This window comes from Coturnix japonica, chromosome 10 (genome assembly GCF_001577835.2).
Source record: "Coturnix japonica isolate 7356 chromosome 10, Coturnix japonica 2.1, whole genome shotgun sequence".
Taxonomy (NCBI): domain Eukaryota; kingdom Metazoa; phylum Chordata; class Aves; order Galliformes; family Phasianidae; genus Coturnix; species Coturnix japonica.
In genome coordinates this window covers 1,803,092-1,830,276 of record NC_029525.1, presented here as the reverse complement: position 1 = coordinate 1,830,276, position 27,185 = coordinate 1,803,092, and the positions used below count along the sequence as shown (strand labels likewise).

The following is a 27,185-nucleotide window of genomic DNA, read 5'->3' as shown; positions in this document are numbered from 1 at the left end:
GGCTTCGCCCTTCCTTTCTGTCTCTGGGCCCGTACCCGGAAGTGAGGCGTTACTTCCGGTACTTGGCCCCGCCCCCCCCTCGCGCCGTTTCCGGCCGGGCTGAGGCGGGGCGGCCCGGGGCGGGCAGCGGCCGAGCTGCGGGCTGAGCTGCGGGCAGAGCCAGCACAGCGGGCCGGCAATCACCGCACAGATACCAGGGGCCTGCCGCAGGTAACGGGCACCGAGCCTCGCCAGGAGGCTCTGAGCTGGGAGGGGGGCGGTTAGGGCCGTTCTGAGGCCGGTAATGGGGGTACGGGGGTGGAGGGCAGCGGCCGTTGTGGTGTGAAGGGCTGTGGGGGGGGGAGCAGGGGCTGTGGGGGGGAGTAGGGGCTGTGGGGGGGCAGAGGGGGCTGTGGGGGGGAATAGGGGCTGTGGGGGGGAATAGGGGCTGTGGGCCGCTCCGTCCCGGCCCCAATCGGTGCTTTGAGGGGTTGGGATCCGGGCTTTGAGGTGCCCGGGGCTCGTTGTGCCGCCCCAGCTTTGTTGGTAGAGGTTGGTTGGGACGCTCTGAGGAGGGGATGGAGTTAAAGAGCTCCTATTGCCCCCTTACAAAGGGCGGCGTGTCGGGGCCTGATAATCAGACCCCCCCACCTCGGCCGGCGGAGCGCCGGGAAGTCGGTAAATAGCCGCAAATGGGGCGTGAAAGCTCGCGGTGCTGCCACGCCGCAGCCCTCCCCGGCTTCCTCCCCATTATATAGCACCCGATCCGCGTCTCCCTCTCGCCTTAAAGCCTCCTGTTTCCCCCTGTAACTTAGCTGCTTGCTTAGGGCGTGTTTCCCCATCCAGCCTCCAGCTCCCGAGGTTGGTGCAGTGTTCCGAGCCCTTATTTCTGCATAAATCTTGCTCCAACCTGTCACAGGTCGGGGACGCTCAGGGCGGCCGCATACCAGGGCGTGCTGCACCCGAGCTGTGTTTGCTCGCCTCACTCGTTACCATGAGGCTGCACCCCCCTTTATGGTTCCTCTTGCAACATGCGCCTGGTGGCTTTGCTGGAGACGAGCGTGGGGTTGGGCCAGGTGCTGCATTGTGCCTGAGAAACCTGAGGTTGCATTCAGCTGCCAGGTAATGCCTTGTTGCTGCTGACTGCTAATCCACTCTCTGTTGTTGCACTCGCAAGCTGTCGTATGATTGAGTGAGATAAAAAAAGAGGAGGTTTTTCATGCTGGTGACGAGCTGCTGGGTAGCACAGGGATGAAAGAGTTGAGCAAAGAAGCACTTTGCACAAGGAGATCGCTCACAGCGTCTGGGAGAAGCCCTGAAGTTAAGTGAGGATGGAAGCTTCCTCTTCTAAATAGGCGTCTGCTGGGGGATTTGTTTTAGGAAGAAATAGAACCGATTTGAAAATGGATGTTAGCAGAGCAGTTGCTTTCTCAGGTGCTTGATTTGGGTTGGTCTGAGTCGGTGCTGGTTGTAAACAGTGCATGGATGGGGGAGGTGGCCAGGAGGCTGCCTGGCTTGTTTGTGGTTTGCCTGCCTTTGTTTCTCCCACCCGGCTGTATTTTGATACCCGTGAACCTTGAAGGGCAGCGAGGGAGATCGGCTTGAGCATCTTCTTACATTAAAAAAAGCAGAAGCTAAGCAAGACCGTCTTTGTCAGCAGGTCCTGCAGGCAGGGGCTGCTCCCAGTGTTGGGTGATAAAGGCGTAGTCATCTCGCTGGGAGCTGGAGAGCAGAGCTGTGCCGTGTTTTGGTGCTGTTTGTCCAAGAGCAGCCTAAGTGCTGCCTCACAACAGGGATCTGTGTGTGCTTTGGGGGTCCTTTGGCTGGGGAAATCAAAGGGAAACCATTGGAAGGGCTCAGGGGGCAGCTCTGTAAGTGGGGGCAGGAGCTGCTCTGTGCTTCGCTGTGTTTCAGGCTGCAGCGATCTCTCCTTCACTCTTTTCTCACTCTCCTTAGGAAAAGCAGTGGCAAAAAACAGCAGTTAAGACATTAGGAGCATTGAGAATGTAGTAAAGTAGTGAAATAAAGGCATTTAGAGATGAGTGGTATGCAATGGGCTTGCACGTTTCTTAATAGAAATATGGTCAAGATTATCACCCCAACTATCTCCTTTTAAGGTAGTGTTTTCAGGAGAAGCAAACCCTACGGTTAAACCCACTATTTCAAAAGCAATAGCTTAACACGGGAGGATTCTGACAGTAAATGAGCTCCCCAGGATGGGGACGAGGCATTTTCAGCTGTTGTCTTTGGGGTATACGAAAGTGAGGTTATAGCAAATGTGTTCAGCTTGAAAATACAATTAAACAGTCTGAAAATTGAATGCAAGTTGGAGCCTGAGGGCTGTTAAACATGAAGCTGATTGTTTCACGGTCTCCTGCACAGGAAAGAGTATTGGCTTTGCACTCTATTTATCCTCTTCCTGGGGAAAAAAGATGAAAGCATTTTATATTCATACGGACAAATATTTGTCTATCTTTCAGATTCTGCCAATCTCCCAAGGTCGGGGCTTGAACCCGTCGTGATAAAGCCAAAGCCACCCCCCTCTTTTCCCAGCCATGCAAACTGCGGGATGAAGCTGGAAGCTGTGGTCGAGCAGCTGCAGAAGCAGCAGCAGAAGCAGCAGGCTCCTCTGCAGATGGATTCCAGGGAGAGACAGCAGAGGCAGATGAGAGAAGCCCAGCTGCTCTACACGCAGCAGCTGGCCGTGCAGCAGGCCGTGCTGGCGGCCACATCTGGCAGGGCAACAGGCGGCTCCGCTGTCGGTCCTTTGGCCAGAGGCCCACCCGCAGCCGGGGCCACGCGGGCTTTCGATCAGAGCAGCATGAATTCAGAGCCTGAAGAGGAAGAAGAGGATGAGGAAGAGGAGGAAGATGAGGAGGAAGAGGAAGCCGGGTTGGAAGGAGGAGATCTTGAGGACGGTGCTGATGTGACTGGAAAAGAATCTTGCTCTGCTCTGAAATATTTTCACGCTCCCAAAGTTGCCCACCACAACCAAAGAGTGGCCTCTACCTCCAATTCTCTTCCTGCCTCAGGGCACCAGAGGGGACAGCAGGGCAAGGAAGAACAGGGTAAGGACACTACTAAGCAGCCATATGCCGGCTCCCCGTCTGGACGCCAGAACTGGAGATTGGATGAGCAGCTCAAACAGGTCGGTGCTTAATTTTGTTTCTTTCTGAATTAAGAGTGGCTGTGTGCAGTCAGACTGGGCGTTTCTGTAGCCTGTAGCCTGTTACAAGTGATGGCTGTTTGGAAATAGCCTTAGAAAGAGGCAAGAACTGAGCACATGTGGACTTCTCTGGTGCTCTTTTCTGGGTTTTCTCTCATAAAGAGAGATCTCAAGTGCTCGTCTGGCTTTACAGACACTGATAGCTAATAATAGATCAGCCCGAATCTATAAGAAACTGTGTGGACAGGTGGAGGGAGGATTGTGATTTTTCTCTCCTTTATCTTCTGTATCACTTCTGCTGTGTCATTCCGAATGGGACTGGTGCTGTTTATTCTGGTTGTATACAGGCTATTCAAGATATTTCACCTACACTTAGTATCACCCCTTTGTGTAAGATCTGATGTGGTGACTTCAGCTGGATTTCTGGCTAGTGTTGTCTTATGGGTAGCAAGAAAGAGATCAATAATTCTTTTCTTTGTTAGAAAAAAGGGTATGTCAGTTAATACAGTGTTTAGGTGGTGTGTTTTTACAGAGCTAACTTGCCTCACCAGAGACATTTCCAGCCTGTATTTGAAATGGAACCACAGGACTTGCATGATTTAAATCAAATACATGGAGGAAGGAGAATTAAGTCCCATTTGTGAAGCTGAGTGTGCACAGAGCTGGGTTTTTGCTTCAAATCCGAGCTAAGAAACCTTGTATGGACAAAAAGGGATCTGCTTTTCTTCTGTTCCCCTCTTGGAAACGCGGTGAAGTATAGGGGCTGAAGCTGCTTGTCGGTGGCTGGAAACATTTGGAAGCTTGATGCTGGTCACTCACACACAAGATCTGTTTTACAGTGCCATGGCTTTAAGAAGAGGCTGCTAAAGCCCTCCCTGAGCTTTGCTGCTTCTCCCCACTCCACTTTCTGCAGCCTGTGGGTTCCTGCTTAGCTGCTCTCACCAACCTCTGTTGGTTTGCTGTAACAACGTGGGTGTGTGTGGCAGTTGAAGGGCACTGGTGCCTGCAAGGCAATGCTGGCTGAGCTGTCCTGGCTCTCAGGGTGCAGCAGGCACCCAGCTGCTGCCACGTTGTCTTGAAGAGCTGCTCTGAAAGAGGAGTTTGTTTGCTCTGTTGTAGGGAAATGAGGGCGGCCAGTTGCTGCAGAAACTGCTTCAGAATCTGCAGGATTGTAATGGCTGACAAAAGCTTCCTCTTTTGGAGCTCTGGGCGGAGGAGGGTGGGCAGGACTTTGGGTTTTAGGGGATCTGTCTGAAAGATAAACTTGGAATTGGTTCGTGGCTGTTTTTACTGCTGGCGTGGTGGGTGCCAACAAGTAATGTCATTGTGCTTTGTTGTACTGCTTGCCTGTCTTGTGAGGGTCCTGTGAGTTGTAGAGGATGGGCTTGGCTCCTAGTTTGCCTGCCCTGTTCAGGAAGACAGATGACTCTATGCACACTACATCTGCCCTTAGCAGATGTGGAACAGCAAAACAATATTGGCCAAGCAGCCTGTATACGACTGATGCACTGTGAGCTGATCCTGGGGCGGCCGCTTTGGCCCAGTTCTGTAGCATTCAAGTAACAGCGTTTTGGTAGTGGATTGTAGCTTGCATGGCTCTGATTTCAGACCGCTTTATATGGAAGCCAAGGCACGCAAAGGAAGCAAAACTTAACATCACATCCTTCTGCTGGGGCCAGCAAGGCAAGTGTTCCCGGACCTGACTGAGTTATTGAGGCACTGCAGGCACGCTCAGTGCACTGCATTGAGGCTGGCAGCATTAATGATGCTGGTGAAGTAGATTCACCTTGAGTAGGGTAAATATTGCAGATCAACTTGTTTGCATTCACCAGTGGAGTCTGCATACCATGGAGTAAAAATTTAACTGCAGTATATGGGATCAGAGAGGGGGGAGGGATGAGCGGGTAGGGGGGCTGCCTTGGCAGCCTTGATTCCTGAATTGTTTTGTGCTGAGGCTGAAGGCTAATGGCCAGTCAGGGTGTGCTGCACCAGCTGGACCTGCCCTGGGAGTGTTTGTGATGTGCTTAATGGCTGTTGTTTGCCGTGAAGTGAAAGTTGCTTCTGCTGCTACTTCTAAGTGGGAATTGTTCTCCTAAAAGTCATGTGCTGGAGAAGAGTGCATCAGGCTGAGACTGCCTGGATGGTGTGGAAAGCAGCAGAGGGCTGAAGTCAAGCTCTATTCAGTCCCGGACAGCCAAGTAAATAATTGTAGAACAAGCCTGCAGACAAAAGAGCTGGCTCAGCTTATGACACAGGGGCGGTGGGAATCCCAGCAGCACAAAACAACGAGGGAGTGGAGCTGCTTGTCCGGGAGTTGCAGTCCGGAAAGCTGAGCAGGGGGTGTGCTCAGCTCCCTCCTTATCCTACTCTAAGTTAGCACAGACCCAGCTCCGACCCTCCTCCAAATGGTGCTGGGGATGTTGTCTATCCATGAAGAAAAATGAGCTTTTAATTTCGCGGGTGCAAATGTTGCTTGTAGCAGATGGTGGGGTGGGGGTCCTCATCCCGCAGGCTCTCGCATTGCTTGACAGTGGCTCTGGTTACCCTGGAGAGCAAGGCAGGACCAAGGCCTCTGTATCTATGCTGCTTGTTCCAACTCCTTTCCACCTGGGGCTGGTGTGCAGCACCGGCATGGGTAATTTTGCAAGGCTGCTATTAGAGCATGCACATTAGTACCTGCATTCCTTTGCTGGATGTAAAAACAAAGCCGAGGTTTTGAGGCATCAGCTGATATTTCACGCCTCCTTAAATGCAGCAAGGTAAGTAGCTGCAGAGCAAGTCGCTGGTTTTCTGAGCAGTGAGTTTCTTTGTAGGGTTGGCTCGTGTTCGGGTTTCAGAACTCACCGGTCACTCCTGAAAATCCTGACCTAAACTTTTACAGAGGTCACGGTGTTTATTAAGATAAGTCAGCTTAAAATAATTACTTGGCTTTTTGCTCTAGGCTCTAGGAATGAACGAGTGGCTGAGATTCCATCACCTTAACTATGCGCCTCAAGTGTTGTGCGTATCGAGGTCTTGCTCAGGAGATACTCATTAATCCAGAGGGGATGAAGGTCCAGGAGCAGAGAATTTGAATCTCAGACAGTGTATGTCTTGGTGATCTGGGATATTCATTGATGTGGGTCGCTGTGCTTTTCTATGGTGGCGTGGATGGAGTCCGCTTCAATAGCAGACGAAGTTAAATGTTAACAAGCAAGAAACCAAACATGGAGCTGTGTGCATAAATCAAGGGGGAATATACTATAGCCAGCCTTAGAAAGGAGTCTCGTGTGCCTGTTTGAAGTGCTGTAGAGAAACAGCTCCTGGGCTTGTCCTGACCCCAGGCTAAAGGTGCTGAGACTTTGGTGGCTGCTTTTGTGGGGAGCTGAGCTCAGGAGGTGTGTTGTGTGCAGGGATGTTTCCTCTCTGTGTAGAAATCCAGGAGTCAATTGCTGATCGTACCCACCAAGCTTGACTCAAGGGGAGAGACTTGAAAGAGGTGCAGTCTTGCTTCAATGGGCAGGTAAGTGGGAAAAGGCATCCCATGCCTTCTCCATTGCTGGCAGCAGCTGATGAGCAGCTTGCATGAGGCATCAGGGCATTACCCCAAACCTTCACCACACAGGACAGTTCTATGGCATTCATCAAGGCTGCGATGCACAGCAGCAGCTGTGCTATATCTGGCAGCAGAGTAAGGAGCTCATTTCTATCCTGGGGACAATATGGCTCATTTTAGGATCTGTTCATGCACTAAATTTATCTTTAGGAATAGTTGCAGCTTGTCTCCTTCAGAGCCAATTTATAGATATCCAAGCTAGCACTGAAGCCAGTAGGTGGAATGAGTTCAAGTGTGTTGTACTCCTGTTTTCTCACTTCAAGGCAAACCTGAGAATCTCTGGTGGCAGTGAGAATCTCTCTTCCTTGGGCCATGTCAATCACACTGAGCAGCTCTTCTTGTCCCTTTGGTTTTAGTTAATTCCTCCCAGTGTTTATGAATAGGAATCGTTCACAAAGAGCCTGACTTTTCCTTTCCGATGAGGAAGTGAATTCCTGTTTTGCAAGGGATTGTTCACTTCACTCCATTCTTTCTTTGTCTTTCCGTGTTTTCCCATCCTCCCTGCCGTTCCTGGAATCACTAAAATGGTTTCTAAAGCAATCTCTGAAGCTGGAGATATTGAATTGAGCTCTGTTATTAGCAGTGGGAAGGGCTTGTTCCAATTGCAGCCGGGCTTTACCAGGCAGCCCATGTCCACAGTAATTACTCCCTGGTTCTCCATGCTTGAGAACTTGCAGCTCAGGGCAGTGGTCCTGATCTTATCAGCGTTTTGTAGTACAACAGTTTGCTTTATAACAGCATCTGTTTCACTTCCTAAGGCTTAACTCTGCCCACAAAAGGAATTTCAGTGGATTCCCTGATAATCCTCAAATTGCTGCCCCTGTACCTTTTCATCCACTCAATGCTTTCAGTTAACCCAAGGGGTAGGGGAGGGGCTTTCTTTTTCCCCCTACCACGTTTTGCCTGGTCCCTAAGTGGATATTTCAGCAGATCTCTGTCCTGAGAGCAGTGTTGGGACCTCAGGTCTGCAGCAGGGGAGGTGCAGGAGGACTTTTGGGAAGAGTGGGAGAGTGTTTGTTGCTCTCATTTCATCCAACTCAGTAGCTCTTGCATTAGAGGAAGGGGTTAAACCTGGCTTTTGAATGTGGGATTGGAAACCAAAATTGCTCCGGACATCTGAGCTTCCCTCTAATAAGATATTCCAGGTGGTTGGGGAGTAATCCTAAAATAGCTGTAGATATAATTGCTTTTGAAGGCAGGGCTGCAGCCTCTTGGGGAGCTCTGCGTGGCCTCAAACCAGCTCTGTGCACAGGGTGCTCAGTGAGGACAGCAAACTCAGGGCACCACGGCTGCTCCTGCTGCCTTTACCTGCAAGAAACTCGGGATGGATCCTGCCTGCCATGACACAGCTGCAATGGAAACGGCCGTTTGTCAAACATCAGCACATTCCCTCCATGCGAAGCAGTGCATGGAGGGGCAGGGCTCTCCCCAGAGAACAACCTGCCTCTCCGAGCAGTGTTTTTTTCCTTCCTGCTACTATGGCCTGACTTATACAAAGGTCTTTTAATGACTTATGAGGATATATTGATTTCTCCTGTTCCTGCTGCTCCTACAGAGAAGAGCTGCTCGCTGAAGGGCAACTTTGCTTTCCTGGGTGAAGCGTGATATCAAAGCTTCCTCTGGGCTCTGTTGCAAAATGTGTTTTATGCTCCTTTATACAGATGCCCTCTTGCATCTGAACCTTCCCATGGCTCTGGAGGGGTTGACATGCATGGTTGTCCTCGAGTCCCTATCCCAACCCCTGCTGATATTTGGGATCTTTGATAGTGGCATCCAGCTTGTTTCCATGCTGATTGATGTCAGGCTGAGTTAGAAGCTCCCTCCTTATCTCTCCTTATGGCTTAACGTGGGGCAGCAACCTGCCTTCAAACCGTCCCAGCTGTCACAAGAGGAAATGCTAATGCTGTCTGCCCTGTCTCACCTCGCTTCACTCCGTGTCATGCCAGGTGATATCCATCTCAACCAATTTTAGGGCATATGGCAAAACACGGATGGCTTTGGTTGGCTTTAAGCTCCTTTCACTAGTTAGCTGGTGATGAGCATTAGTCTGTGCTCTCAAGCCCCTCACAGCGTGGATGCAGAAAGTAAGGGGGCGTTTTGTGTATCAGCACTTAACACCTGTGGCTTATTCTAATAACCTGTTCTTCAAAGCAAACAAGCAAAATAAAGCCCCATAGATAGTTGTGAAATACCACCAAGTTCAAACCCAGTCGTGGCAGGGAATTGTCTCCTTTAAGCTCCCTTTCCCTTCTCCGTCCCCATCCTAAATGTAGCGGAATAAGCTCTCAGCATGAGTTGAGGGCCCAATGAAAACAAGAGTTTGGCTTCTTGGAGCACTCCTTTAGCACTACAAGTGGGTTTGCCCTGTGAATGTGTGCCCACATTACGTGCTTGAGAAGAGAGCAGCTCAGTCTTAGATCCCATAAAGCTGGGGATGCCCAGTTACTTCTGCCTGCTGAAGCTGGCTCATCTCTTCTCTTACTATGGGTTTGTTAAGGCAGTGGGGTTTTAGGAGCAGCTGGATGTCACCATAATTAGCAAAGCAAACCTGGTGTTTTTAATCTCTGCTTGCAAAGGACACCCAGATGAATCCTCCCGTGAACAAAACCGGTCCTCAGATCTCTTCCTAGAGAGGGTTGGGAATTGATCCGCTGTAATAAACAGCTGACATAACAGAAGTGGCAATAATCCCCCATTAAATATCTTTCAGTTGATGGGACTCGCTGGATAATTGACTTTCCAGCAGGAATTACTGGCTCAAACTAAATCAGCAGGCATTAGGGCAGCTCATTGCAGTGTGTTTTGAAGGGGGGGAGATGTGGCTTTGCCTGGCCTTGACAAGAGCCATTCATCTTTCTAATTCAATGTACGTGTCACAACCAGATGACTCCCAAGATTTCAGGTATTGGGCCACCCATGCCATTTACCTGCATTTTTATGCTGGAACCTCTGGCTTCTTCTCCACTTCAGGATCTGTGCATGTATCAGGCCAGAGGACAGGATAAGCCACTTTGCTGGGTGGAATTGGCCACGCTCTTCCCTCAGGGGGGGCTTTGGTGCACATACTATGTGAAGTTTATTGTTTAAAGCTGCTTGTACAGCTTTCAGGATCCTTCTTACATTCTTAGTCCTGCTGTATCGCCTGAGCCTTCCTCTGCTGGTCTCCTGCCCTGGCTGTGGTTTCAGGGTGATGATGAATTACCAAGCAAAACAAGCCTAACTAGAGTAATCCTTGTAATGCCTAAGAAGAATGAAGCTTAACCCAGCAAAGCTAGATCACCATTTCTATGTGAAAAGTCTGGATTTGGGGCTTCCAGAATTAAGGGTATGGGATGGGAAGAAGTGGTTCCCACTGTGTTATTTCCCTCCTTCTCTCTGGCATGCTCAGCTTTTTGCTTTGTAGGCAAGCAAGAGGAGGCCAGAAGGGCATCTCCGAGCATGACATGGGGCAATTCTGTGACACGTGGCTGACAGAAGGCAGGAGAGCCCTGTGTGAGCAGGGATAGCTGGCTAACACCTGTGTCTTTCATTGGAGGCTTTGTGCACTGATGGACATGGAGAGCCAAAGCAGTGCCTCTGCTCGGTGTTTGCTCAGCAAAGCACCTGCCACTTTCCACATCTCAGCCTCTACCTGCCTTTGCATACACTCATGCCCATAAATGCACATTTGAAGTCCACAAAGCTTTTCCCAAGCTGCTCTTTCAACCTTTCATTCCTTTCTCCCCCCTCCCCAGAACGGCAATGTGACCTGGAATGATGAAGGTGATGGATGCCGAGGAAGAGAAATTTCACGAGACTTTGCCAAGGTCAGTCTGATCGTGGGGACCTGGGGGAGGGAGGAAGGGATGGGGGGGAGCTGTTCCTTGCTCATAAAGCCTGCAGAGCTGAGCTAGTTTGCCTCCGGTCACTGGAATGTAGTTTGAGTTCAGCCTTTATGACTGTGCTTCTAACCCTTAAAATCTCAGCCAATGCTTTCTCTGGTTGGAGGGAAGAGTATTCTGTTTCTTGAGCCTGATTAGCACTGTGGTAATAGAGCTGAATGTGGCAGCAATGTGTCACATCGGCTCGAGGAATTCATTTGGAACTGAGCTGGCTTTCTGAAAGGGTGCAGTTAATTGCTCTGCAAATACAGCAGTGTGTTTTCTTCCCAGAGCTCAGCATAACGCTGCACAGGAGATGAACCCACAGAGCCCCTTTCTGGGGCTAGATGAGCTGAAATACATAGATGGGGCTGAAATACATTTTTCCGCAGTGAGTCTTTGCTCTTCTGTTGATCTGCTCCACAAAAGTAGCTACAACCAGCAAATAAACACATGGAGTTGTGCAAAGGAGGAATTAAATGTGTTTTTTTTTTACAGTGTTGTCCTCTATCTTGTGTGATATCCTCTCAGCAATACTGACCACAGCCCTTCCAGCTTGTCACCTTGTGGCCCCATAAGAGAACAGTAGATTTTCTGTGCATGAGATGATGCTTGTACCTTCCCCTTCTGAAAACCTGGCTGATAATGCCAGCAAGCAGCACCTCTCATGTGCAATAAGCTTCCTAAGGAGCTGATGGAAGCACTTGGGGTCTTGAAGGCTTTGCTAATATTATTTCTGCAGCAAAGTGGTGCCAAAGTGATTATTCATACTGAGGCTTTCTGGCTTATTTCAGAGGAGCTTTTTCTGCCAGGCGTTACTAGTTCCAATAGAGCTCTATCCTTCCTTGCCTGTGGTTGCCTGTTGTTCCCCCAGAACCACTGATGTGGTTGCTTTATCTGTCTCCTTGTGGATTGTGCCTCCATTTTTATTTCCCCCCCAACAGCTTTATGAACTGGATAGCGACCCTGAACGGAAAGAGTTCCTGGATGACCTCTTCATCTTCATGCAGAAGAGGGGTGAGTGAGCTTTCCTATGAACTCGATACGGTAAAAACAGGGATTACTGCTGCAGTTTGAATTCTTGCCTCCTGCATTTGAGAGAGCAAATCCAGCCCCTCAACCTGCAGATGGAAGGCCAGGACCTTGAGATATTTACTTTGGAAGATCATGAGCTCGGTAGGAAAGAATTCATTTGCCATTTCACAGATGCTGTTTCTCTTCCATCAATGCTACGTAATACCAAAGGTATAAAAAGCCTGATTTGACAAGAACTGAGTAGCACTGAGAATTCTCTCATCTCCCCTTCAGAGTAAGGGGTGACACAGAATCAGGTGGCGCTGTCACACATCTCATATTCTCCTTCAGTGCACGGAAGCTGAGCATGAAGGCATTCACACACCATATAGAGTTCACAATCTGAGGCCTGGGAAGGGAAATAAGAAGATAAAGCCAAGTTTTCCTTTAGATTCACAACGTGTCAGTTTCCCATGTAGTAAACCTGTGTAACTGAGTGCAGGAGCAAACTGTTCAAAGAAGTTCTCACATTCCTTTTGATGGTGTCAGCACCTTGCATCTCTCCCAGTTCCACGGATGGCAGTGTATGTGTGAAACAGCTCAGCTGAGCTATCTTAAGTCTTCCTACCCTCTAGATATCAAAGTTCCCTCATTACAAAGTATTCTTAATAGAAACACATAAAGGTATGGTATAAAACAAAGGGCCCATAGGGAAACGTCCATCGCCTCTGTCTGAATTTCTGGTCAATCCTTTATGGTGCTGTTTCCTTCACCTCTCCAAACGTGCTGAGCCAGTCAAACTCGTCCAACCAAGATTTCTCTTGACACAAAGCACTTAATTGTGTAATGGTCCATTTTATTGTTTTCAAAAAGATTCTGAGTTTGGGAGCTAAGTGTGAAGAGCAGGCAAAGCCATTATCTGACACTGCGCTGGAGTCAGTTGGTCTTTTGAAGCCTGTATCTTTGGTTGCATCCCCTTTTGTAGATGGCTAGAACCCAAGCAGAAGGGTTATCCCAAGGGGAGATCCAGGCAAGTGCTCTTCATACCCACATCCTCCTCTCCTGGCATGGCCGGAGCTGACAGCTGACCTTCCTGAATTTCCTTGTTCCATAAAGCTTATGGAGGTTTTGCTTCCAAGTCATTGAATACTTGGAGATGAGTTTTGGTGATGTTTCTGGCTGCACAGCCATAACCAGGCTTAATTAGTTCGCTTGCAAATGTTAACCTGAGCTCACGTATTAATGTAAGGGCTGGGATGACTGACATACAAGACAATCTGAAGGGTATGACAATGGCAATAGAAACCACCAGATGCCCAGAGAGAAATCTGCTTAATACTTCAGTATCTCCTTCCTATTACCTTTGAATTATTCATAATTGACACCTTCCCATTGCAGGGGCTGAGCTTGTCACCAGCTGGTTGCTGGAGGAGTTGAGCTTTTAATCATCTGGGCATTTCTAAGTGTATTTGTTTTCTGGAAGCTCCCTTGTTTTCTCTCCAGTGAGAGAGCTGGAAATGAGACATAAGAGCCGCACCACCCGTGGGGGGAGAGACCCAGTCTGGACATATTGCAGGGAGTGAGCCTGTATTCTGCTGCATTCAGAAATCTGGAGGATTTTACAGCAAAGTTATCCCATGGTGCCATTCAGACTTTAATTTCTCTTGCCCTCCCTTTACATGCCAAGCAAGCATCCTAAAACAAACCAGGCTGAACAGCTGCCTTGTTGTGAGAGCCCTCCAAAGTGGGTAATGCTGAGGCCTCATTGCACCCGAGAGCAAAGTGCTGTGTTTCTTAGCTTGTATGTGTGAAGAGCTGCTTTATTTGCACCTTGTGTCTGAAAGCAGCTCTGCTAATAAATGCTGCTGGTGCAAAGTTAGGGGTTCTGCCAGCCTCTTGTTTGGGGCTGATGGAAAAGGGCAGTTGGATCACTAGCTGGTGCTGACCTGGAAGATAAATGGTGGGTTTCAGAAGCTCCCAAGTAGCTGGAGGGATGAAAAGGTTTGGTTGTTGGTGCTGCTGTTTGGAATGTTAGGTGAAAAAGCGAAGCCATGAAACAGGCTTAATGCAGATCAAATGTGCAGGTCTCATCTGCCTCTGAGCACAGCAGGTTGTCGCTGAATGACCACAGCTGCAAGTGATAAAATGGCCCTTCAGCAGCAATAATGATGGAAGAGGGAGATGGGAGGGGAGCTGTAACTCTTCCTTTGTTGCTGTTGTGTGCCGAGGTGCATGGGCCTCCCCCTGCCTGGGATTGCAGGGGCAGTGGGGGTGAGGAGGTGCAGCTTGGTGGGATGAGGGGCTGCATCAGTGCCTCCACATTCCCCCTCTTCAGCTCTTCTGCAGCCTCACACTGAAGGCCAAATGTCCTCAGGTGGGGATAAGCAACTTCAGCATTAGCTTCCCTCCTCCATGGCTGATCGCTTTACAACATTTCTGTATCATAAATGAATCTGAAATGAACTGGTAAAGAAGGTTGTCAAGTTCTGACTCTGGAACATGAGTATACAGCATCCCTTACAGTAATTCAAGGTAACCTTGTGTTCTCCAGTCTTCTCTGCTTAAGGTTGCTATTGAAATGCACATGATATGAAACATGTTGTGAATCTGAATGTTTCCAATGCAAAACCAGCTTTGGGCACTGGTCCCTTGGCACATCAAACATATTCTCCCATAGCAGAGCCCTCCAAAAGGAATGATTGTGCTGTGGAGGGTTGGGTAAACGTATACACCAAACAGCCACGTGGGCTGGTGTGCTCAGGTCTGACTGGAGTGAAAGATGGAAAAGCACTTTCAGGCTTTTCTTACCCAGTGAATCTACCCCAGAGCTAATTTTTGGCTCGTCTTTGTGATAAAAGGTGAGATGAGGAGCAGAAAAACATAGACATCAGTGCTGTGATACATAGCAGGCTGCGTTCTGTCCCCAGGTATTGAAGGGCTGTGCACACACCTATAGCTGAGCTGAGCAGGAGGGAAGCAGAGCAGTGGGACTTCATGCCTGGATCCATCAATCAGTGCTGCTCATATGAGTTAACTCCACTTGAGAATAGGTTTGGGGAAGGGACCTCACTGCACGCCCTGGTGCGCTTAGGGAAGGGCTCCCTTATTGTTCATTTTGAAGCACTGCCTTTGTGAGGACCTCGTAAAACGGGCTCCGATTGTGCAGCTCCAACCAATTTTGTTCAAGGTTCCTGCATGACCTTGCTTTTCCCGGATGGTTTGACCATTCAGTTGTGGATATACATAGAAGGGGCTTTGTGAATCCAGCCGCGTGGTTTTAATGTTTTCCTGCTGTTGTGTGCTGCGTCGCACATCTTAGATGTGGAAATATGACAAATCCAGGCTATTGACAAAAGCATTTACTGATGGATTCTTTTATCTCTAGGCCAAGTGGAGTTTATGAAATGTTTGCCCAGGGAATTCTCTTCGCTCCACTGATTCAATTTTGCAGGCTGCTTCTTTTCATCCTCTGGAGATATTTTGGAATCCGAATTAAGCGATGTAGTTCCGTAAATGAGACGTCAATAGACATCAATTCTCAGCCTCCTTTCTTCACGCTACCTGCTTTAGTGCTGAGCCACAGCAAAACGCTTCCCTAAATAGCAGCTGATGTTCTGCAGTGGAAAATTCTCACTCGATGCACTGCACCAAACCCAGCTGCGACAGCTGCTGCCTGAGCCATTCTTCAGCACAGCTCTGTTCTGAATGCTCCAAATCAACCGGGCCAGACCCTTCTTGTATATGTGTGTGGCTAAATCTGTTCTGTGCATCATTTAAAGGACCTTTTCCTTGAGTTTGAGGGGGGAACTGGTGATTTAGTTTAAATTCTTCTGCAGCGTATAGAAGACCTCTGTAGGGAATACCCAGCTCACCAGCCTCAGGATGCCAGGTGACTCCATAGAGTCACCAAGGTTGGAACAAGCCTCCAAGATCATCCAGTCCTATTATTCACCCACCATCAGTATTTCCTCATTAAAGCTCGGTACAACATCTAAATGTTTCTTAAGCTGTTTTGGGGGAGCTGACCTGAGGAAAATTTGGGATAACTTAGGATTTGTAAAAAGCTTCTCATAAGAAGCTTCTCATCTCTCCTCTTCTGTGTTTTATGTGCTAAGACATTGATTCTATTTGAAGTGGTAGACTGTTGTTGGTTGGCATGACTCTTCCTGCAGCTTGTTAACCTGATGTCAGCCTGCTGCAGCGCTGGCCCTTTGGGGATCTCCAAATCCCTGTCCCTGTAGAGCTGAAGGGCAGAGCCAAAGGTGTTCCTCCTTCCCTTTAAGATTGAGATGTCAAACTGTAACACGTTTCTCCGGCATCTCAAAGGCTGCATGTTTGTGTCTCAAATCCCATACTCCCAAAGCTCGTCTGTACATGGGTACTTTATTCTGGGTGTTCCTGGCCTCCCCCCTAAATCTGACAGCCTGTTTCTCCAGTGATTGATGAACTGGAGCAGTTGACCAGCAGAGGCGTTTCAGCACAGAAAAGATGATCCTGTAGATACCCAGCTGGATGGAAGGTGGGTCTGCTTGGTGTGAAGATGCTCCCGTTTTTGACTGGCTGACCCAGTCCCTCCCCACCCCCCTATTGTAACTCCTCTCTACCTGGATGAGTTTGTCTATGTGGTTCAAAGCCACCACCATAGCTGTGCACCATCTGGGGAAGAAATATGTGATAGCAGCTAGATTGGAGCCAGCTGTGCCAGTAGCAGCCGTGCTCAGCACAGGAGCACAAATCTCTGTGGGATCACAGCTTTGGGCTGGAGAAGTGGGGAAGGTTAATGTGGCCGGAGCCTTGGCGAATAGAACGGGGGCATGGGATGCCAGTTAAGCTGCCTCCAGTTCGGCAGCTGAAATCTGATAAGGGGCTGCTGTCAGCCTCACTTATTGAGGAGGGAAGCAGAAACTGATGGTGTTTCGAGGGGTGCAGATAAGAAGTGGGCCTCCTGTCAAATAGAACATGATTAATTACCCTCTATCCTGGCTCCCGCTTTGATAGCAGTGTCTAATGGTCTGCAGGCTTGCAGATCAGGTGGTGACATTCCCACTGGGAGGTGTGAATGCCCGCTGTGGAAATGCCATGAACAGGGGGGAGAGATTAGATCGGCGTGGCATGGGCAGGGGGAGCTCATTTCCCTTCTGTGTATGCCCTTTCCTTTTTATTTTCGCTCTGGGTTAACCATTAGGATGGGCTCAAAGCAACAAATAGAACTTTGAGGCAAGGGAACAGAGGGTGGCTGAAGCAGCAGCTTTGCATGGAAGCAGTCAGCTTTGGTTCAGGATTTGGTTACTGTAAATTGCTTTGGGAGACAGGAAGCTGGAAGCAGTAGCTCTCTCCTTACCGATATAGGTTATTGCTTTAATGTGCCTATTCTCTGTGCATGTTCACTTCTTTGCTCTAAAATACACTTCAGATGTTGCTCTGCTGTATAAATATTTGAGTCTTGCCTCCTTCATTCTTTACCTAGTAAATTGGATAGGAGAAAACAAAAAAAAGCAGGAGGTGATTGAAGAAGTTCTGCTTCAGGCTGGGTATAATTAACTGCTCTTTGTCTCCTGTGTGCAGAACAAGTCACGGCTTAGGCTGCTTGATGACGGGGAACTCCCTGTAAGTGGGCATGGCTCCTCAATGGAGGAGGGGGGACTTATTCTGTGAACCTGTTAGCATCATAGAACCAGCAAGGTTGGAAAAGATCTCTGAGATCATCCAGTTCAACCCAGCTCAGGTGACAGTTTCCTTTTAACATCACCATCGCCCAAAGCCAGCTTGGGTAGGTGAGGAATGCATCAGTGTGGCATGGAGGTCCTTGTAGATAAAAGGGAAGGCCAAGCCCAGTGCTGGGCTGTAGCTGTCAGCAGAGCAGAGCCCACACATACTGACTGCTCAGCACCTTTTCCTCACTTATTCTGTGCTCAAAGATGTCAGAATAGTCACTTGGAGATTATCCAGGGCTTAACTTCTTCTGTCTCTTCCTAAAGAGCTCCTGGAAGGTGAAAATCAGGTTCCCCTTCAGCCTGTCGAGCATAGGAGACATAGGGGACATTCAAGCCTGTCCATATACACCCTGTAGGCTTCTGTTATGTCTGCCTGAAACAGAGGCAGCTTTTGAAAGGGGTGAAACAGCTTGGCAGGAGGGACTGCTTATTTCCCTTGAAGGACAGAGATGTTTATAGCTACAGTCAGGCTTCCTCCAGGGAAACTCTTTAGTCCAGAAATCCAAATGGTAGTTACAGCTGCCTTTCCTTTCAGAAAACCCAGCCCCTATGGGATGATTCCTCCTTTTCCTTCCAGTGTTGGGCATTTTGCCCTCTCTGTAGCCCTTTATGTTAGCAGAGCACTTGTCTGGAGGCAGCAGCCTCTTACCCTGGGGCTGTCTCATCTCCAGCAGCTTTAAGCCCAGCGGAGCAGGTACACCTGTCCTGGAGCTTCTCTTCTCGAGGTCTTCCATGCACATCAGCTGCCTATCAGCCCTTTTCCAGTGGCAGCACTGTCTTTCTCCCAGCCCCTTCCAGGGGTTCCCCATGCTCATGTGACCGGGTTGTGCTTAAAGGAAAGAAGGCTGTTTGCCAGGAGAACTGTGAGCAGAAGAGCTGGTCGTCATCCTCAGCCTCTGGTCGAGCTGAGCTGCTGGTGTGCACAGCATTGCTGAGAGCCAACAGGATGGAGGGAAGCTGGAAAGTACAGTAAAATGAGTTTGCCATCAAAAGGCAACAAGTCTTATGCTGTGCCCCCGGCTGCTGACCTTTCCCTTTGGAATTCTCCCCTCTGACCTCCCGATCATTAATCCTGATGCTGCCAGATGACAGTAATCCATCATGGCCCCTGACAAGCCTCGCAGCCGCCTGTGAAAGGATCCGCTCGCCTTCAGCATCCCCTCATCCCATGATACTTGTTTTTCAGCCTTTCCTGTTAGAGCACCGGGGGTTTCCAATAAAGACTTTATCGCCTCGCTCCTTCTCAGAGGGGGCTGCAGGAGGGGAGGGGGCTCTGCAGGCAGCTTTTGCACTCGGATCCTATGGAACGTACCAAGTTGGTGAGGGGTACAGTTCATTTGTGAGGTCTTAAGATACAAATAATGCTTTGCTTGCTCGTCCCGGGCCGGAGGGTGTTTCTCAAAGTGGCCTCATCCTGGAGGAAAGCACAGGAGGAAGGCGGCTGTATCTCCGTGTATAACAGGGAAAGATGTAAGTTCTGTCCCTGCTGTTAAATCCTTTAGAAGGAGGAAAACTAGAGCAACAAAAATAAGCGTGTAGGTTCTAGTTTAGCTTACAAAGCCACTGATTAAACCCCAGGGCACTTCTTCACCCTGTGGGTCCTATTAAGACGCCAACCTCAGGAAGGGAGGGTGCTGTAGGGGTGGTAACATGAGGCTCAGGGGTCACCTCTGCTTGCTGGTCCAGCCCTGGTGGCGAGCAAGCTGTGCAAATACATGTAAGCCTTTATTTCCCACTGGTATAATAATATACTGTCCGTATCACAGGAGAGTTTGGATGCATTTCTTATGTATTTCCAGGTGTCGAAGGGGGAGGAGGTCCAGAAAAGAGTAAAGCTGTGTTTAGGATAAATATATTATGTTTAGAAGGAAATATTTCATTATTCTTCTGTGTTAGCAGCCCGCTTGCCTGAGGAGCCTTCCAGCTGGGCCTTCTCTTTCACTCCCCATCTGCTCGCTGTCCAAGGAGAGAAGGATGAAAGTCCCTTCTGGAGCAGCTAACGCCATTCCTTACATTGCATTGGGTGGCTCTAAGCAGCATGGGGTTGCTGAGGGGAATGGTCTCAGCCCCCAGCAATGCTAAGCCTTGTGCCCCCAGCCATATCTTGCCGGGGCAGATACACTGAAGTGCTGACGGAGGGGGCTGTGGAGGTGGCAGAACTGCTCCCAGCTCCTCCTGGAGCCCTTGAAAATAAACACTTCCCTGCTCTTGCCTTTGGGGTGGGCTGGGTGTGACCGGTTCCTGCGGCTCAGCTGATGAGTGATAACTTCAGGCTGGTAACATGATCGCTTCCAGCCTTCTACGTGTCTGAAATGACACTGCTACCAGACCCGTAATCTTCCCTTTAACACACGGAGGGAGACAAAATGGAGGCAGAGGGGAAAGCAAAGCCAAGCAAGGATTGCATTCGCTCAGGCTGATGTTTTGGCCAGGCTGGATGGAGCCAGACTGCATCTAAACAACTGGGAAATGGCCTCCCTCCCCCAGGGAGAGGGGATTTGAAATGCAGGAAGAGGATCTGATGCGGTTTATGGACGTTTGCTTCGTGCACAGGGAGGGGATTGTTTAGACAGAAGGCAAATAAAAGAGGATGCGAGAGATGTGAAGTAAGGGAGCTTGCAGGCCAGCTTGGCCGGGTTGCTCTTTATGTTGTCTTGCAGAGCCGATGTCTTAGTGAGATTGAGGGCTGCCCTTTAAAGCTGCAGAAGTTTGCCTTTAATCCAGCATCTCGTTAACCTGTGGGAATCGGTGCCGTGAGCTGACACGTAATGGGCTTCAAAAAGAACAGAAATTACACTTACGTGTCTAATGAGGACATCTGCAGAGCTTAGCTGAGCTCCTTCTCACTAAACCGAATAAAACCCATTTATAAGGGCCATAAACCGCTCTGCTCCGGGGCATTATCTGACTGTTGGCTGATGAGCGGTGGCAAAAGCCTCCCCTGTGGGTTGGGCATCCCATAATTGTCCATTACGGCGCTGCCGTGCTGACCGTTGTGGCAGCAGGATGCTGACCTCGGGTGGGCTGCTCTTTGATCCAGGACACTATTTCCTACGCAGAGGAAGAGGACATTGCTACATCAGCGTTTCTCCCTCTTCCTCTCCTTGCCTAAATCTCAGCGCTGTGACCTCCATGGAGCCTTTGGGTGCAGATGGGGAGGGTCACGTTGATGGGGACTTGGTGGGTGTATGTGAGCACGATGCTCCACAGCACTGCCCATATCGCTGCCATGCAACAAGCAGGGCTCCCACAGCTGTGTTGGCTGCCATGGGTCACACATCCAGAGCTGGTACAGGGAAGAACCTGCAGCGAAACACTTGTGCATGCTGGGTGTCACGTCCCCTTTCCTATCGCTCTGCCCCACAGCACATAGTGGGGGTGAAGGAGCAGAATCCCAGTGCATGAGCAGCTCGAGCTGCCTGCAGGCTCAGCCCCTTCCTGAGCACCAGCTATTCAGATTTGATCTGAGATAGCCCTGGGAGCTCATAACAAATGATTCCTCTGGGCTGCTCCCTCGCCGCTAGGATTGAATGGTCCCTGCTTCCCCTCTTCCATTTTAGAAGCTGCTCTTAGCTGCGGGTTATTATTTGTCTGTTAATTGCTTTTGCCTACAGGAAGGGGTTTTCATGAAAAGGACATGCCATGTAGCTACACTTCTCTGCCTCATTTACTCGCCCATAGAGAGGCCTCGAGTCAAGCTACAAATAGAGTTGCCTGAATTTCCTATTAGAAAGAAGATCGATAGCCGACCTGCCAGGCTTCTCAACCTCATTTTCTCTCCTGCTCCTTGTTTTGTTCCCTGCAGGAACTCCCATCAACAGGATCCCCATCATGGCAAAGCAGATCCTGGATCTCTACATGCTTTACAAACTGGTGACCGAGAAGGGAGGGTTGGTGGAAATCATCAATAAGAAGATCTGGAGGGAGATCACCAAAGGCCTTAATCTGCCCACCTCCATCACCAGTGCCGCGTTCACGCTTCGAACCCAGTAAGTCTGGAGGGTCTGACAGCAGAGAGGTTGGAGCAGGAGGTGGGCAATGCAAAATGGAAGCTGAGGTTGCATTATGATCCAAGCCCTAACTGATAATTTTATATACTATGTCAGTTGTAAAAGCTTTTGGGATGATTCTGGGTGCTGCAGTATGTAACTATGTGCTTCCCTAAAGCACAAGGTCAAGTGGAAGCTATCAGAGCTGTGCCTCAGGCCCCAACCACGTGTCCCTTATCACACCAAGCCCTGCAGACAAAGACTCCACGTCTGCACAGCACCTTCATCTGAAAGTCTTCCCTTCTGTGGTGTGGTGAGAAACCTGCTTGACTTTCCCTGTGCCCACCTCTCTCGCAGGTATATGAAGTACCTCTATGCCTACGAATGCGAGAAGAAATCCCTCAGTTCTCCTGCTGAGCTTCAGGCCGCCATCGATGGCAACAGGAGGGAAGGCAGACGACCCAGCTACAGCTCCTCGTTGTTCAGCTACTCACCCACAGCCTCGGGGCCTCCTTCCCTCCTGTCTCCCCCAAAGATCCGCTTCCCCATCATCGGCGTCGCGCCAGGCAGCGGGACCAGCAATCCACGTGTGTCTCCAGCAGCAGCTGTCAGAAAAGGTCAGCGGGGTGAGAGGTGCAGCAGCAAAACTGGGCAGCCTGCTCTTCCCTGAGGTCCTTTGAGGTCCTTTGCAACCTGGGCCTGCAAGTGAGTCCTGCTTTAGGATCTAAGTGACTCTTTCCTTTCCTAGGTGACGGTGTGCCCTTAACCGTGTCAATGCCAAATCGTATCGCTGTGCCAGTGACCTTGGCTAGCCAGCAGGCCACGGTGGCAGCAAGAACAGCCACCTTGGAGCAGCTGAGAGAGAGGCTGGAGGCTGGGGAGCCACCAGAGAAGAAGGTGTCGCGGATGACGGAGGAGGAGCAGCGGCTGGTCCAGCAGGCTCTGCAGCGCAACCTCTTCAGCATGGCACGGCAGATCCCCATGAAGATCAAAATCAATGGCAAGGGTAAGGTGCTCCTGTGGGTGTGCTGTGAGGAGCTGCCAGGTTCAGCTGGTGCTGGCTGAGCTGTCCTCAGCAGCGCTCTGCTGTTTGAAGCCTGTTTCTTCATTCCTCATCTGAGCCTCGTGCCAGCACTGTGCTGCAGGGGATGAATTTCCTCATCAGGAAGCCTTTTAATTGATCCCAGGGGTGACAGCTTTATCAGTGCAGGTGGCAGCTAAGGGGGAGAGCTGCCTGGCTTTTAGGAATCCCATTGGTAGGTGTGATGAGGAGGCCACGAAGCTCTTGTGTATCTGCAGGGGGCCCTACGCATCCCAGAGCTTTTAGAAAGTCAGGTGATTGCTGCCAACATCTGCTGCAGCTCTGCTCACAGCCTGCAGGCAAAGAACTCGGTGGCAAGGCTGGGTTAGGAGGTCAGATATAAGCAGCATTCATGGCCTGGGAAATGCGCTCCTGAAATGCTTTGTGAAAGGGGAGTCACCCCGTAAAGGTCACATTGACGGAATCAATACTGTTATAGAGTGGCTTCAAAAGCTCATTAAATGCCCTGGTTGCCTTACCTGTCCCGGGGGCTGCACTTCACTGGGCAGCAAAACCTCAGAAGATTTCAGTTCCAACAGCTGTTTCCTCTGAAGCTTTTGATCCATTCAAATTAAAGGTCTGGGTTCCCCTATTAATTGTACAGTGAGATGAAAACACAAGGCCAGGCAAGTCAGGCAATGCACAGGGCAGGAAGGGAAGCGGTTCTGGAGGCCTTTGCTAGCAATGCTTGATGAAGACACCTTCATTTCACCCCAAGCTTCCTAAATCTGGATGCTAGTTTTGGTCTCTACAAACAGAGGCTGAGGGCTGAGCCCTCAGCAGGATCCATTGGTGGAGTTACCACCTCTGTTATGTGGCTGCATGCACAGTCACACATCAACACATTGACAACTTTGTAATGCATCACGTGGGGGTTTCCTCATCAGAGGGACAACAGGAGGGCTGTGTGTTCCTTGGGTCAGCTCTGGAAATGGGACGGCTGCCTTCTTACTCTCTTAACTCTGTGTTTCTGTTCTTGAAAGAAGACAAACCTGACTCGGCAGCAGCAGCGGCGGCGGCACTGAATTTGTCCCCTAATGGCATCGGGAGCATTAACATGTCGGTGGAGATTAACGGCACAATTTATGCTGGTGAGAAGGAACTGCTCCTTATGGGGGGGCGGGCAGCCGGGCTGGGGGTGCCCAGTAAGATGTGGGGAGGGTGGGCACGGCCCCAGGGCCACTTATTGTCCAGAGCACTGCACACAGCTTGTCCAGCTTAGAAATGACAACAGGAGATTGAGTTTTTCTCTTGTTTTGGTGCTAGGTGACGCACTGGAACAGGTTGCCCAAGGAGGCTGTGGGTGCCCCATCCCTGCAGGCATTCAAGGCCAGGCTGGACGTGGCTCTGGGCAGCCTGGTCTGCTGGCTGGTGGCCCTGCACATAGCAGGGGGTTGGATCTGGATGACCAATGTGGTCCTTTGCAACCCAGGCCATTCTGTGATACTATAAGTCTCTGATGTAAGTCCAGCTTACAAGGAAGGACTGTTAGCCTCGTTGATGCTCTGATCTGTCTCCAAGCCCACTGGCCTTTTTCTATGAGGATGCAGCCACCCTCTGCTCCATCACCCCCTCTGACTCTTCCCTTCCTGTGCCCTGCAGGCGTGCTCTTTGCCCAGAAGCCAGTTGTCCACCTCCTCGCAGGCTCCCAGAGCTCCTGCAGCAGCAGCAGCAGCTCCCACTGCTCCCCCAGCCCTACCTCATCGCGGGGAACCCCCAGCGCAGAGCCCTCCACTAGCTGGTCTCTCTGATGGACGGCTGAGCTTGCTGTCTCACACTGGCCTCCGGCAGCTCTTCCTCTCTGCTCGTGGCGGGGAGCGAGCCGGGATGGAGTCGCACAGATTACCTCATCTCAAGGAACCTGCTTCGTGGTTGGCCAACGGCAAGATGATGATGATGATAATGCTGAAACCTTTCCATGCCAGCGAGTTCTTTCTTCATCGCCCGTTTGCTCAGCCTTTTTATTTGTTCTCCCCTTTTCTTCCTCCCTTTCACTTCTGTTTCCTTCCTCCTCCTCCTCCTACCGGGGTTTGCTGTGTGGATGGGGGGGGGGGTTACACCTGGCGTTGTTCAATCAGGGATCGGCGGGTGGAGGAGATGGCTGAGACGTCACCAAGGCAGGTGGAAAGAGCCGCCATCGGGGCAGGGAAACGGGGTTCTCCTCGAGCCACAGCATGGCTCAGTGTGTTGACAATCGGGACAGCCAGCAGGCTGCCTCACCCCGCTCCTCCCATGGCTCTGTTACGGTCCAGTGCTCATCTGTCCCCCCCCTTGGGCCGCACAGTCCTTGCTCGTGGAGCCCCAGAGATGCAATGAGCCTCCTTCCCCCTCTGAGCTCTTGGCTACCCGGGAAGGACCTTCTCACCACTGCTCTTGACCCATAGACAGAAATCCCTCTCCATCAGCTGCCTCATCCCGCTGGCTGGTGCTGTCCCCTTCCCTCCTGTTGTTGCCTTTTTCAGGCTCTCAGCCGGTTTTTAAACGCCCTTAACCTCGCCTGGGTCTCCTTGAGAAACTCATCCTGCTGACATTCCCCCCAGCCTCACCTTCATTTGGCTCTGATCCTTTGCTCCCCTGGACACAAACAGCTCAATCTGGGCTTCCTGGGGCCGGAGGGTGCTCTCCACATCCCCCTTCAGGCTGAAAGCAGAAAGAAAACCCATCTCCATCAGCCAAGATGCTCTTACAGGGAAGCAGAGGAAACAGAATCGAACCCTTCCTCACCCTCATCCCTTCCAGCCCATTAAAGCAAGCAGGGGCTGCCCATCAGCTTCTGCCCCACACATTCTCCAGCCCTCAGACCAAACCCGAGCACCATCCCTGCCCTGGTGACGTCCTTTCCATCCTTCAGGCCCCAGTCAGGTTTTTTGAGCAGATGAAATACCTCAGATATGTACTTATTGTTTGGGAAGGGGGAAGTTGGGAGGGAGGGGAGGGGGGAGGGGGGTCGTTTGTTTGTTTGTTTTTGGGTTGTTTTTTAACCTCTTCAGGAAGTGTTGGCATATCTTATTGCTTGCTTGGTTGGTTGTTGTTTTGTTGGGTGTTTTGCTGACATTTGTGTTCAATTTCTTTTGAATCGTAGCACCAAAGACAGAAACATCAGAGCAATGGAGCAGTGGCTTCCCCATCTTTTAGGTTAGCAAGGAGACAGCCCTGCCCCAGGTCACACAGGACAGGTAGAGGTAGGGAAGGAGGGTGCAAATAACAGCTGAGTTAGGGGTCCTGTCCTTCATGTTGGACACCAGGCTGCCTCCAAGTCCCTGTTTCAGTTGTAGGTATCCCATGATCTGTGTGTGCTTCACAAAGCCCTGCTTACACTACAGACGTGCCCGATACCTGTTGCTTTCTGACCCTTCAGTCTTGTAGGGGGCAGAGCAGCAGCCTGTTGGCAGCACACATGGTGCCACCTCAGCTTTCCTTCCCCCCAACCTGCAGCTCAGGCGACAGGGCTGATCTCAGCCCTTGTATAAACCACATGCAGGGTCCTCCATGTGCAGTCAGGGCTCAAGTGGACATGGGTATGGGGGGGGCAGGGAGGGAGGCAGTGCTGGGAGCACAGTGGCCTGGGGTTGGTGTGGAGCTGCTGCTGTTACTCACCCCACAGACCCCTCTTTCTCTTTCCATGTCGGTTCTCTTTTCCTTTGGGGTTCATTCTGTTGGAGGTGGGGGTGGCTTTGGGGGCTGTTTGGGGACTGGGGGACTTTGCTTTTCCTTGTTCTTTTTATTTCCCCTCTGGTCCTGGGGAGCAGAGGTCAGTAATGGGTGGGTTTGCTGATGTATCACGTGCTAACGTTGTGTTCTCTTGCACAGAAAGGCACTCGAATCACTGAACTGCTATAACAGCTCGGACACTACGAGAGTATTAACGTCGATAAGCTTTAACACAACTAGACTGGAACTAGACAGGGACTAAAAACAGATTGTTTTGTATCCGATTCAGGGAAAGAAACAAGTCGGGATGCGTAACAGATACCTCAGTTAAATAAGCTGCATCAATACCGGGGTCCCAATGAGGGGCCCCGGCCGTTCAGACTGTGAAGAGTTGACCCTTCCTTCCCCATGCCTGGCTTTGATGCTGGCACTTGTGTGTCCGGGTCACCTACTGAGCTGCCAGGCAATGGGGACGGGGTGATAGAAACCAGCAGCAGAGGGAGGGCGGAGGAGGAGCCGGGTGGGGGCTGAGCCCCCCATTGACTCCCATTCATTTCACTCAGCGCGTTGGGTTGATTGTAGAGTACTCAGGGTTATTGGTACTGCGGGTTGGACTGTGCCCAGGGTGAAGCCGTTCCGCTTTGCAGTGCGTCTCATTTTCTCTTCCAACTCCAAACACAGCGATAATAACGACGAGCAGCCAAATAAGAAACATATAGAGAATAAAGGTGAGAAGGTACCTATGGCTGCTCTGGGAGCCGCTATGGGGTGGGAGTACGGGCTGGTGCAGCCATAGGGCTGCATTGGGATCCAGCGCTGGCTCAGGATGTTCTCACCACACAAAGGCAGCAGCCCTGCTACTCGTTTTACCTATTTAAATAACTAAAGAGATGTGATAGCGTAGGCGGTGGATAAATACCTCAAACGTCTCCTTCCAACAAGTGTCTGTATATGTTGTTGTTGGGTTGGTTGTTTTGTTTTTGTTTTCTATCTTAACACGTTATCTGAATGTTTATATTCCAATAAACTTCTACCTCTTCACACTGAGCCCACAGCCTCTTTTTGGGGGGGGTCGGGGATCATCTCTGTGATGGAGCAGCTCCAGCAAGGGGTCAACCTCCGGATCATAGAGACGG

At 50.4% G+C, this 27,185-nt stretch overlaps 1 protein-coding gene across 2 annotated transcripts; it reads left to right on the top strand.

Moving 5' to 3' along the window:
• The first annotated feature begins 69 nt into the window (after positions 1–69).
• On the top strand, positions 70–27,096 carry ARID3B (AT-rich interaction domain 3B). Of its 2 annotated transcripts, none has more exons than XM_015872685.2 (9): positions 70–210; positions 2,460–3,127; positions 10,475–10,546; positions 11,545–11,617; positions 21,134–21,317; positions 21,675–21,934; positions 22,066–22,323; positions 23,385–23,489; positions 24,001–27,096. In XM_015872685.2, the coding sequence occupies exons 2-9, from the start codon at positions 2,549–2,551 to the stop codon at positions 24,147–24,149; spliced, it is 1,680 nt and encodes a 559-aa protein (XP_015728171.1). In that variant the 5' UTR covers positions 70–210; positions 2,460–2,548; the 3' UTR covers positions 24,150–27,096. The 2 variants fall into 2 exon arrangements, with proteins under 2 accessions (XP_015728171.1, XP_015728170.1); XM_015872684.2 differs by having other exon boundaries at positions 23,382–23,489.
• The last annotated feature ends 89 nt before the right edge of the window (positions 27,097–27,185 follow it).